Source organism: Taudactylus pleione, unplaced genomic scaffold (assembly GCF_031769625.1).
Source record: "Taudactylus pleione unplaced genomic scaffold, aTauple2 ptg000454l, whole genome shotgun sequence".
NCBI classification, from domain to species: domain Eukaryota; kingdom Metazoa; phylum Chordata; class Amphibia; order Anura; family Myobatrachidae; genus Taudactylus; species Taudactylus pleione.
The window spans coordinates 4802667-4816171 of NW_028284856.1; the positions used below are offsets into that span (position 1 = coordinate 4802667).

A 13505-nucleotide genomic window follows, 5' to 3' on the forward strand; every position below is an offset into this window, starting at 1 on the left:
AAGAAGTGATCACTCACTGAATGAAGGCGGGCACTTCTTGTTTTGAAGTGCAGCCTCCAGGTCGCAAGCTAAGCTGTGGGTTACCACCCACAGCTTAGCTTGCGATCAGGGTGATGGTCGCGATGGTCATCACCATCGCGAACATCGGGGCTTACGACCAGACCCTAAGGTTGGGTCTGGGCTCTCGTAAGCCCCAGGGAACTTCCTGCTCTGTTTGAGCAGGAAGTTCCCCACTGACATCCTCAATGATGTCAGTGGTGCCGCCCCCAAACGCCTCCATTTGGCCTGGCACGCCCCCGGCCCGCCCAGCAAACCGGGCGAGCTGTCACTCAACATCGACAGCTCGCCCCGTCTGCTACGAGCTGTCTGAATTGTCCAAGCTACAGATGTAACTGTTTGGACTAATGTCTATTTTCACTAAACATGTACTAATATTAAACTGGGATTTAACCTATTTATTTATCCTTGACTTGACTTGGACACATAGTCTAGAGGCAAAAACAATGTAAAGCTAGCATTGTAGAGGGTTTGGTGCAGTCATGGTTATTTTGTAAGATGCTCCCAACAAAATAAATAGCAAGGTTGTTTGGGATTATTTTAAATATGCAAAGATAAATAGATATGCAGATACCTTTTATAGGAAGCATGGGTTCTGAGTACATGTCTTTCCGATTACTTCGGTTATCTAAAAATAAATTGTAACATTATAGAAACTGTGCTGGAATAAAAACTTTTAAATTGCAATATCAGATACTTCTAGTGATAATGAAAAAAATTATATTATATAATTATAATTCAGCAAGTTAAATATGATAAAAATGACAATGGACCCATAAGATTTACTGCTCACAAATCGATGAGTGAAGAATATTGATAGATAACTATACAAAAAAAACAACATAATTTAGGGAACATGATTCAGCAGTAGTGTGGCTCCTATCTAATTTAATGGTTAAGCTTATTTTATTTCAACCTCATTTGTAAGTAATCGCTCTTTGAATATAAGAAAAAAAGTTTATTCTAGAGGTGAAAAAATTAGCTATAATGATAAGAAGATCAGTGATTATACTGAATAAACAAATAGATAGGTACCTTTCCTTTTGAGTAGGATGAATCTGTATGTACCACAATGTAAGTGAAGGTCTGTGACCCGCACAAACCTCATCAATTCTGAGTAGTCCTGCAGAGGCTGTTTATATTTTGACAGTATCTTTCGTATTTTATGGCTTAATTCCATTAAAGGATAGTTTCTGCAATCTCCTTTGAAAGTATGCAAGATTGGACTTTGAAGACCATATGGACCTGTGCGTACATGGTCAATTCAGAATATGTCCAATGTAGATTGCAGCCGTGGGAGTACAGATTACTTCTAGACATTGTCAAACCTCTGCAAAGTTGAATGGGATGCATGGAAGGATACAGTGGATGATCACTGTCTCTCTACCTCTATCTTGGCAAGCATGTAGAGGGACCTGATGCACCTGCTTCTTGCAGTGAGTGACATTGAATTACCTATACATTTGGTATATTTTTATCAGGTCGTCTTTATGTTAAACATGGCATCCAGCTCTCCATCCCTCATTGACCTTCCTCCAGGGTCTTGTTTCCAACCAGCAGCCTTTGGTATTACACATAGGGCTCCTGGTACCTTGACCCATACTCTCAACAAGGTGGCAAGAGTCAGAGCTTTCTGAGCCAGTCCCTCTATGCCTGCTTGGTAATCTTGGTAAGATTACCATGTCCTTCTCACATCTTGGTAAGACGTGAGAAGGACATGACAACCCCATGGGATGAACATCTGGTACAAGCACACTAAACTTTGTCCAATTAAAGATCAACAATGCATCAGATATGCAGTTGTCAATCTCCAGCACGTGCTTGTCACTGCAACCTATTTTTTACTCAAGACACCTAGGTCTGCAGTAAGACCATCAATAAGCCTACACACTATTCCCCATCTAAAAAATGTCTGAAAACCACAGAACTGGATGCATCCATAAACAGATGCATGACAAGACTGGCCACTGTCACAGGAGGCCAAATCTAAAATACATAAAAAAACTCAACTATACCAACAGGTCATCCTTAAGCTCCCTGAACAACCGTACTAGGTAATAAAGGCTTGGCTACTCCCACAGTCTCTCTCTAGCTTCCTACAGATGACCCAGCTCATGGGATTTGTATCATAAGCCACAGAATTTTAGCAGGCAAATGGTAACACCCTGCCACCACACATAATAATATACCCAAAGATGACAAACAAGAGGTTGGTCCTTCTATCTTATCCTAGAAAGTAGGTGTAAATTTGACTATTTAGCGTGTTCAGTTCCACAAGTATAATGCAGTATAGGAGCTCCCTTGTTCTTGTTTTCATAGGTCAAATTTAATCCAATACCTGGTGTTGGATTATACAAGGAGAAACAGCCCACTCAGACTTTTGAATTCTATTTAACATTTTTTGTAATGAAGAGTGCTCATCTGATTTTGTTTTTTTATTTTATTTATTTTTATGTATATTAACAGGACTGTACTGCTAATTCTATCTATAGATTGCATAAGTGGTACAGTCATAAACAGTAGTAAACTGAGCTCACCACGGTTTTCTAAATCCTTAACTGCTAGGTGATTTATAGTAGTCCCAATACAGTCATTTACTCTTTAGCTACTATTGTCTAATGCACACTCACCGTAAATATGTTAAAATTTTCTAATGGGCACAATTACTTAGGAAGAATAAAATTTAGTGCAATTTCCTGCCTTGATATCCGGCTGCACACATCACAGTATACAGTACTAGGCAAATATTGAACATTTTCCTGTGCACCTCTATGGAGAGTGAGGCATGTTACTGGTCATGAAGTGTCTTCTCCTGGAAGCACATTGCAGCCATCATGATGAAGTAAGTGCCCTCCTTAAGAGGGCTGCGAGCTCAAATTACTTGCTTACAACTTGAAAACTCACAGCTATTGAAGATGTTTAACAAAAAAGAGGCACTTCGACACTGCTTCTTCCACAACTGACAAATGCACTTTGCACTCCATTAAAACAAGTTTACAGATAAATGAAGGAGTTATCTTCAAACTTCAGATGAGAGTTTAAAAAACCTATAATCACTGACATAAGTTAAATGTTATTTGATCCACTGTGAATTTTCATCAAGTCATTATGGGATTCTCTAGATAAATCAAATTAATGAACTGATAAATTAGACAGGGGGATGATTCCTTCTGCATCCACAATACTTTATTAGTTTTCATTAAAGTTCAACCAAAAGCCAAAACGTAATGTTGTGAATTAAAGTACAAAGCATGGTAATAGATTGTTAAATTGTACTCTGAATTTCCATTACTTTGTTAACACCTTCATACTGCATATTTATGTGATTGATCGATCTATCTACAGTATCAATCAATCTATCTAAAATGATTACATATTTGTTTTTTTTGTAGCCCTTTGTAGAAGTGTTTCATCCACTCAGTTTCGATTCTTCTTTTGGTCACATAGCCTATGTTGCACAGTCTTATTTTACCAGCCCCATTGTATATAACCTTAGTAGATTCCCTCTATTAATATGGAAACCTGCAGCATAAGGGTCCCTCTGTTGCACTGGACCCTTCCAACAAGCCTGTGCTTGGATAATTTGCACCAGTCCACCTCCCCCTTTTGGCTCCCCTGTTTCCATGTACTGTATGAGTATTACAGTATTTATTTACCACTAGACAGTAAACAACAGTATGTTAGTGTGGGAGAGAAAGTAATAATAAATGGAAGATGCCAAAAAAGAGAGCATGATCCCAGTGGTTATTGCTGTTTTCATTTTGTTTGTATATGGCACACATTTCCAGCCATAATGCTTGCTAGACATGTGCCATTTTGATATTGCAACCACTGTTATCAACTGTGTTTACTGTATATGCAGATGTCATTAGTGTTCAGCTGCTGATAAAGTTAGATAAATAAAGAAGGTAGCTAGGTCTGTGTTTCCAGACTCTGTTATAGAAAAAAAGGTTCCTTCTCTCTTTTCCTCCATGTTAAGTTTGCAGCATGTGTTTGAACCTGTATGGGCAGAAATAAAGAGTTCCTGTTTAATTATACTTTCTGCTGCTCCTATATAGCATATCTGCTAACATGTTATGGGCTCAGGACTGAAGAAAGAAAATAAAACTAAGTTCTAAAAGTCAGAACCTCAGTGAAAGAAAAGGCAGAGCTCAGAACAAATGGCTGCTGCCACCAGTGCTTTAACCAATTCAAATTGGTGACTCTGACCAGAATTGTCAGATATGGAAATTCAAAATAAAGATGCTGCTCATAATTGAAAGTCTGTGGAAATGTCTGATGGCTAAGTGTGACCCAGTCACAGAGAAATAGACTGAGAAAGATAAATTTGGGATGTGCTGCAGAAAGTGCATGAGATAGCTAATTTAAGCAATAAGATGTATTTAATAAGAAAGTTGTCAGACTAAACTGCTTAAATGCCAGCACATTTAAGTTTATATATGATGTACCTTAGAGATGGTTACTTGGTTGCTGCATAAGAGAAGAAATATAGCAGCCTGCTACTTAGTGGTCTGCCAGACAGCTATGATACACTTGTAACAGAACTTTATGCCAGACAAGATGATGAACTGACATTAGAGTAAGTTAAAGGAAAACTTGTGCATGAATTAAATTGCAAGATAGAAAGTGCAAATAAAGACAACACAGCATTGAGATTTTAGGACTATATTATTAAAAGCACTAGTCAGAGACCAGAAACTTTTGAATGTTTGTGTGCAGGAAACATGTTCTCTTAATGGCAGTTTGCAGAGTCTAGAAAGCCAGAATGAATCAGCAAAAGTAACAAGATGCAAAGCAAAATCCAAAGAGCGTTATACAAGAGCTGGAAATACTTGTAGTGCTGAATGTACTTTCAGTGCAAACACAGGCACAGAGATACAATAAATGCTTGGTGTATTTACATGTCAGATAATAAATGAAGAATTTATTCACTTAGTTTGACCAAAGTAATTCAGAAAGAATAGCCACAGCTAATGATCATTATATGGTCTCAGGAGGAATATGAGAAGGTTATGTTTACTGTCCATTCTCTCCAATATTTACCTGAAAGATACTTATGAATAATGTCTTATACTGTACCAGTATGTGTCTAATTTTGACACCAAACTACTATCTGTGAAAAAGCTTTCCAGGCAAGCACATGTTGCATTTAAAGGTGACAAATGTATTATTACAAATAGCAAACACACATTTTCAGAAGGAAAACTCAAAATCACAAATCAACTGTATTAGTTAAAATGTAATGAAGCTGTTAATACCACTTAGCATGTTTATTGTTTTCATGTTTAGCACCATCATCTAGGGCACAGAAATCCAGAAGCCATAAGAATACTAGCCCATGAACACCATGCAAATGGTATAAAGTTTGATCACTGCACTCCAGTTATGAAATGTGCAAGTTGCTTAAAAGAGAAAATGAGAAGTAAAAGTTTTTAAAAACCAGTAACAGCAAAGCTAATAAGTATTTAGACCTAATTCACACAGAACATATCATCTCTAAAAAAATTGTGGGGGAAGGAACTCAGTTGGCACTGTCAGATGAGCAGCCAGTTCAAATGGAGGTGTCAACTCCTGATATAGGCTAAGAAAAAGGGTGATATATGAACAGCACTAAACTACCCAAATTGATAGTTGTATAAATGTAAAGTAGGAGAAAATATAACATGTAGTTATCAGCACCAATATAAAAGGATAAAAGATTCCTAAAATATAATGCAATAATAAGCCCTAGACTGGATATGGGGGTATATACTACTGAGGAAGCTGTGGGTCCTACCACAGCGAAACACGTTTAGCTCCCCACCGACATCTCATACAGCACTCTGCACCTTGTGGATTTGTTTCCGGACCAGCATCACTGCATCTACTTTCCAGCCTCTATCCCACATCGTCAACACACCAGTGCAGCTACTTCTGCATATAGTACAGGCTGTGGACACTTCCACTGAGTCTGGTAAATAAACCAATTACTAGCTGGACATTACTCCAGATTCACATGCATAGGCCAGTGACTGTTGCTACAATACTGACATTTGTCATTTGGACTGAGATTGCCGTCTTTTCCAAAGAGACTTTTATTATATCCTTACAACACTGACATTTGTCATTTGGACTGAGATTGCCGTCCTTTCTAAAGAGACTCTTATTACACCCTTTATTGATGTTCGAATGTTTACAATGTTATTAATTTTATTCATGTGTATATAACCAATGCATATTTTTTATCTTTAGGAATAAATTGTCTTTTTTTTTCAATCAAGCCATATAGTGTATCCAACATTTTAATTACATACAATTGTTATATTATTGCATTATATTTTAGGAATCTTTTATCCTTTTATATTGGTACTGATAACTACATGTTATATTTTCTCCTACTTTACCATTATATGACTATCAATTTGGGTAGTTTAACGCTGTTCATACATCACCAACATATCATATCTGTTTAATAAATGCAAATGCAAAAATATTACAATTACAAAACACATATAAAAACATATAAAATGGTCAAATATAGTAATGTTGGAATTTGTCAATACCAAGGACCTCTATACCAATTAAATAATGTACTGTACACTATGCACAGAGACTGACGGCCAGAAGGCTGATGTAACAATGTAAATGTTGAAAAGAGAAAATAACAAAAAAAAGGTTTTGTTTAAAAAAGCAAAAATAGAAAAGGCAACAATATAACAGGCTGACTTGGTAGTAAAACTTCCAGTTGCCTAAAAGGATTAGTAGAGTTGCATATAAAATGTAGCCTTGCAGGCCTTTAATTGCTTGTAAAAAGATTTATGCTAACAAGCGGTTGCCCATAGTGACTGTAATTAGTTGTGGGTGAAATCAGTAGAAATAGTAGTTGTCTCCAAATATTCTACTGATCAGGGGCGTTTCATGAGAGGAGGGGGCCGGTGTGCAGGCTCCATCACGGGCCCCCTCCTCTCAGTCCGGCGGCCAGCAGCTCACTGAGCACTGCACTGAGACTCTGGGCACTAGCCATTTTCCCTGTACTGCGTATGCGCAAAACGACAGAAAAATGGCTTCGGCAGCCATTTTCCAGGCCTTTTTACAGCGCTGACACTGGCGCTGACATGGGGCTCCAGAGAGGTAAGTATAATATGGGTGCAAGGTGCATGGTGTGGGCCCCCCCTGGACCCAGGGGCCCATGTGGATTTGCAGCCATCATAAATACGCCTCTGCTACTGATGATATAATCCACTGAAATGCAGCCCAATGTAATGGTTAATGATTCAATTTAAATCAGTTATAAACTTGTACATGGGTTTTAGTTGTCTGTGTAAAATACCCTTTTAAATCACATTAGAGCAATAGCTTAAACCAATTGGTTCCCTTGGGATGAAAAGTCACATTAGAGCAATAGCTTAAACCAATCGGTTTAATTTTAAATGCAGAGTTGAGATACTGCTGGCTGGAGATACTGTTAAAAATGATCTGCAGTTCACAGTGTTAACAGGATATCAAATGTGGTGCACACAAAAGTGCTACCTGGGGAGCCTATCAGCTGGCACTCCAAAGCCGTGATATACTGTAAGTGTTGTCAGTGCCGGCTCGGCAATCGCAACAGGGATATCCACAGGCTGTCTACTGTGTAGTGATGTCAGCATTAACCTTATAGCTACTCAGCAGATCAATCAGAGGCCGCGCTATGTGTAGTATCAGCGCTGGCTTGGCAGCATATCACCGTCCGGGCTCCATTCTGAACAAGACAGTCTGTTAGTGTTAGCATCGGTCTGACTGCCGCACAGCAGATCGATTGGGAACTGCACTATAGTGGCAGTACCAGTTTAGCAGCATATCTCAGTTTAAACTCAAATCTGGTTAGGCAACCTGGATTCATAGGCTGTGGCATCCTACTTGATAAGCAGTAGAAGTAAGGGCATCTTAAGATGCATACACATGGTAGAATCTGTACCACCAACGATTTGAAAGATATCTTTCAGTGAAGTCAACCTGCCACATCTCTGAACAGGCAAAGTTGTCAATATCGTGCAAGTTGGACGATCATAGATATTGTTATCGTTCATGCGGGAATGCGCATCGTTGGTCTTTTACGGCATAAAATATAACGATATGAACGATATATCATTGAACGATATCGCTATCGTTGATATCAATCATAGATATCGTACCATGTGTATGCACCATTACTCATTTCTTGGCCCCAAACACACTGGCACAAATGCATTATTTAATTGCTGTAGAGGTCCTTGTTATCAACAAATTCCAACATTACTATATTTGATCATTTTATATGTTTTATATATTTGAATCTTGTTTGCATTTACATTTATTAAACAGATATTTAATCTGATTGCACTCCCAGCTGTTCTCTCATTTTATTTGGACCTGTTTTTGTTCCTTTAGTATTATTAACATCAATAACATTCATTCCAGTAATTTCCACTCAATTTTGACCATCTCACAGCACCTGAAATCATGAGGACGGGACTTGAATGCAATCCAAAACATGCAAGAACTATTTTTTAAATCTGAGTTCTGAATTGTGAGAAGACCCGAGTCAGGACTCAGTTTTGCCTGGAACCCTAAACTGATTCCAACCCTGGACTTGGAACCCTTAAGTTTGGGTGTGTTCGGTTTCTAGGGAAGCCATTCTGAAAAGATATGGAATTAGGGTCTAATTCAGACCCGCTCGCGAGCGCGGAGCGCATGCGTGAGACCCGAATAATGACAGCCAAGCTGTCATTATGGGTCTCGCACCAAAGGGGGCGTGCTGTCGATGCTGATTGACAGCACGCCACCTTTGGTGGGCGTGCCGGGGGCGTGGCTGGCCAGACGAAGGCGTTCCCATGGGAACGCCTACCGTTTGGGCCGGCCCCACTGACATCACTAGTGATGTCAGTGGGAGTGCTTTTGGCTCTGATAGAGCCAAAAGCACTCCAGGGCTTGCGGCAACGAGACCCTACCGCAAGGGTCTCATCGCAAGCCCAATGATCGCGATGGTCTTGACCATCGCGACCATCATTTTGGCTGCTTGCTATAGCTGTGGGTGGTCACCCACAGCTATGCGAGTGGCCAGGAGGCCGCTCTTAAATTCAGAGGGACGGCCCTGATTCAGAGCGAGCGCTCTGTCAGAGCGTCCGGCTCTGAATCAGAGCCTTAGTTCCAGACAACAATAGCGTAAAATGGTGTTGCTGAGAGGATGATTTGGACACTTTGAAAGTAGGCAGAGTGCACTGTTTGATGCAGATATGCCAGCAATTTACTGGGGAGAAGAATGCTATCTTCACAATTGTTTATTAAGAAAAACAATTGAAAAGACTTCTTATGAACTGTGGAATATCTGAAATGACTGTGGAAGGAGAAGATGATATCTTACCAAATAATGAATAGTACAGACAAGCAGTGGGAGCACTGAAAATATGTTGGCAGATGTTTTGACAAAGTCAATCCCAAGGTCAATGTCTGAGAACATTATATCCAAGATGGGACTGGTTTGAGTGGAGGTGTTAGATGTGTCATTTTGATATTGCAACCACTGCAATCAACTGTGTTTACTGGACCTGATTCAGAGCCGCTCGTAAGCGGCCGCTCGTTCGCTCCGAGCGATGTTCGCACATCTGCGCATGCGTATGGGTCGTAATGCGCATGCGCCAACCAGTCAGTGCGGTCGGAAATCGTGTGCTCGCAAAATAGCGAATGCCTGCTAATTTGAGTCACAGGATGAGGCGTTTGTGGGTGGTAACAGGGGAAGGTGCTTGAAAACGGGGAGTGGAGATCCGAAAGCAGGAGTGCCAAACGGTCAAAACGGGCGTTTTAAGGGTATGCATAATTAACAAAGCAGCGTCATCGACCACGTCACTTGGTTGTCTTTTAGCCTGAACTGCTCGCATGATTGCGGTAGGAAAATGCTACCACAAGAATAGCGAGCAGTTCATACACATTTCGATGTACTCGATTAATCAAATAAATAGCGGAGATGACGTATGATGCGAACGCCCAAGGGGCGTCTTTACAAAATAGCGAGCCCATGTTTTGGACGCTCGCTCAGACATAGAGGCGTCAACAGACCGCAAAGAGCGAGCGCTCCATTTAAATAGCCAGCCCCTTTTTCTGAACGAGCGAGCGCAAATAGCGTCCGGCTCTGAATCAGGCCCACTGTACATACAGATGTCATCAGTGTTCAACTGTTCAAAAAGTTAGATAAAAAAGAGGGTAGTTAGGGGTGTGTGTTTTCATTCAGACTCTGGTATAGAAGATGTTGTTTCTATACTTTCCTCCATGTTAAGCTTGCAGCATGTGTTTGATCGTTTTTGGACAGAAATAAAGAGTTCCTGTTGCTACTATATAGTGTATCTGCTAATAATGTTCTCTGTATACGCAGAAATGATGTAGAACCTGTAACTCTGGGATGTCAGGTGCATTTACACGAGTTAATTTAAGCTTACCTTCTCTTTGCAATACACTGGAGGTGCATTTATTATACAGCACGTAGATGCTAGGTTTGCTTTTTGTTCTGCTAACTCTTCCACTTTGCTTGACGTTAGTTTAGGAACCCTACTGTTGAGAGCTTTAATTATTCTGGGAAATAAAAGAAAACCAAATTGATTAGTTTCAGAACTAGTTTCAGTCTTATTTATTTCTGTGTCATACTCGTTATAGATATAAGCTCACATAGAAGAAATCATTTGCAACCTAGCTAATAAATGTGTATAGGTATGTATCCACACATATAATCACAACTGTCATTTTATTTTTTTATTAAGATTTCCTAGAAAACATTTGCTAATAAAAAGCACATGATACATAGTTACCATACTATGAGGGGTACTCAATATGGGAGCGAAAAGTCCGTGATGGACTTTTCGCTCCACATCAGAGATTTTTCAGGGATAAAGTATCGGGCGCGCGCCCGCTTTATCCCCGTATTCAATATAAAATATACGAAAACGGGACCTGGCGAAGTGGGATTTGTGATAAACTACGACATTTTCCTGGAAAAAATTGTAGGACCCCCCTAAAGTTGTAAAAACATGGGGGATCACTATGGGTACCCCGTTTTAGCCTGCAAATGAAAGTCGGGGATTTAAATAGCCGCAGCAGGTGTTTTTTTCCCGACATTGAAGAAGTGTTGCAGAAGAGCACTTAGGTTATTTTTTTCGTTTTTTTAAGTGCTACCATCAAATTTGGGGTACATGAGAATGGGTACTAGCATATTTTTATGTCCCTAAAGTAATTTTTTTTAAATTCTGCAACTATGCACCTGCCGCTAATAGCCTATTCTAGAATGCACCTGCCGCATACTTGCAGAATAGCCCTGAACCTATTTCCCTATTTTTAAACACTTTTTTCCCATTTTTTTTTTCACCCCAATTTTTACATTATTTTTTTGGGGTGTCCCTATTTTTTTTTTTTTTTGACACAGTTCTTTTTAAAATGTCATTCCCAGGGGTGCAGGCTATTTTTTTTAAGCCTGCACCCCTACTTCCGCTCGCGAGTGTGTCTGAATGACCCCCTATATTTGTTAAACACACACAATCTGACCAATGATAAAAACTGATAATTTTCCATTTCAGTGATGACTGCAGTGTCAATTAATTTTAATGTGGTGCAGTCAGATAGGACTGGACATTCTGTATGGAATCAAAGTTTTAGGGGATAATGCATGCAGAACAGTTAAGTAATTTCTACTGAAAAAATTAGCAAAATTCTGCAAAGAATGATATGAAAATTCTATATAAGTCTGAATCCATTAGATTACTGTACTGTATATACATATACACATCAGTGGTGTAAGTTCATCCCAGACGCCCGGAGGGAAGTTACAATTTGGAGCCACCCGCCCCCCCATCACAACCGCTGACACTGTATTGTAGCAATTCGGCATGCAGACAGGCTATAGATAGAAGAAAGGCAGTCGCTGATGGTCGCGATGGTCAAAACCATCACGACCATTGGGGCTTGCGACGAGACCCTAAGATTGGGTCTCGGCAACCGCAAGCCCCAGGGAGCTTCCTGCTCTGATTGAGCAGGAAGCTCCCCACTGACATCACTGCTGATGTCAGTGCGGCCGCCCACAAAACGATAGGCGTTCCTTAAGGAATGCCTCCGTTTGTGTAGCCACCGCCTCGCCTACAAAACGGGGCAAGCTGTCGATCAACATCGACAGTCGCCCCTTTTGTAGTGAGCTCCGGAGCGAGAGAATTTCTCTCTCGCTCCGGGGCTTGCGCACGCGAAGTGTGGCCACTGCACATGCACAGGGCCTTAACATCGACCCGGTTGCGAGTGCTGAGCGCTTGCGACCGGGTCTGAATGAGACCCTTTGTGCGTGATGCAAGGGGTCATGTTGGGGGATCTGCAAATGGTGACCTCTATCACCTGTGAATTGTAACTACATCAATTAAATCAGCTCCTCATGTTCCTTCTCACCATTGTGTGACCAAATGAAAGTTTTTCTATATAAAGGAAATTTTTGTCCTGCCTCACAACAATCTTATTCCAAAGGCATGTTCTGGTTTATATCTAAAGTATCTTAATTCAACTGTGAATTCTTTTAATGTTTTCATAAGCTCTCTCATTTATATTGATACCCTCTATTGTCCACAACAGATTATACATTGTTTGAGGATTGATATGACGCATCAAATATCAACACCAGCTCTTAAGGGATCTTCAATCAGAACATAAAACTCATATGAAAAAGGAGTAAGAGATATCTATGGCTGTCTTTAAAGGTACCGCAAAGCCTTTGATAAATAATTCACTTTAATTCCTTTACAAGTGAAAGCAGATAACTTTTTTGAAACATTTGTCCACAAATGATCCCAATTATAAAATAGAAAAATAGTTGAAAAGATATTGACAGTAAACTCATGGGGAATTCTTATTGAAGACAGCACAAAAATATATATTTTGATCTGAATAAACAGCATTTTACATTAAAATGATAGCAGCGAGAAAGCCATAGGAGTGACAACAGCCTGCAGTAATTGAAGTTTAACAAAGAAATAATACAAGTAGAATTAGGTTAAAGCTGAAGTCTCAGATAATCATTTTCTTTACAGAGCAGCAAGTTTTGAACTTTGCTAACTTCAATCCAGTTTGTCCTCCTATAACTTAGTCTTCCTTTGCTTAGCTCTTTGGTTGTATCCAATTGTCTCCAATTGCTCAGAATCATGACTATACAGGTATATGGAGTTCACCTGTTGGTTCAGTTCGGTTTCCACTATCCATTGCATCTACACAATATGTATGGGCCCTCTGGGTAACACACTGGGATGATGGTGACAGGCTGGAGGCACAGGGCCATTTTCATCTATGTATTCCCTTGCGGTGAATCAAAATGAATCACCAGCACTACTATTCCTTTCAAGACTGTAACACACTATATTACAAAGCTTTCTGTTGTGAATGAGATATGATAGACTCTCCTCTTGACAGATTAATTGCACTGCACTGCAGTACTG

The 13505-nt window shown here is 39.9% G+C and overlaps 1 protein-coding gene across 1 annotated transcript in view; it reads right to left on the minus strand.

Moving 5' to 3' along the window:
- Positions 1-634: 634 nt before the first annotated feature.
- GC (GC vitamin D binding protein) overlaps positions 635-13505 on the minus strand; it is a 167275-nt gene continuing 154404 nt past the window's right edge. Inside the window, exons 11-12 of the mRNA XM_088448241.1 lie at positions 10488-10620; positions 635-685 (exon numbers count right to left, since the gene is read on the minus strand). Coding sequence (XP_088304367.1) covers positions 635-685; positions 10488-10620 — 184 coding nt within the window. The remainder of the gene's footprint in view (positions 686-10487; positions 10621-13505) is intronic.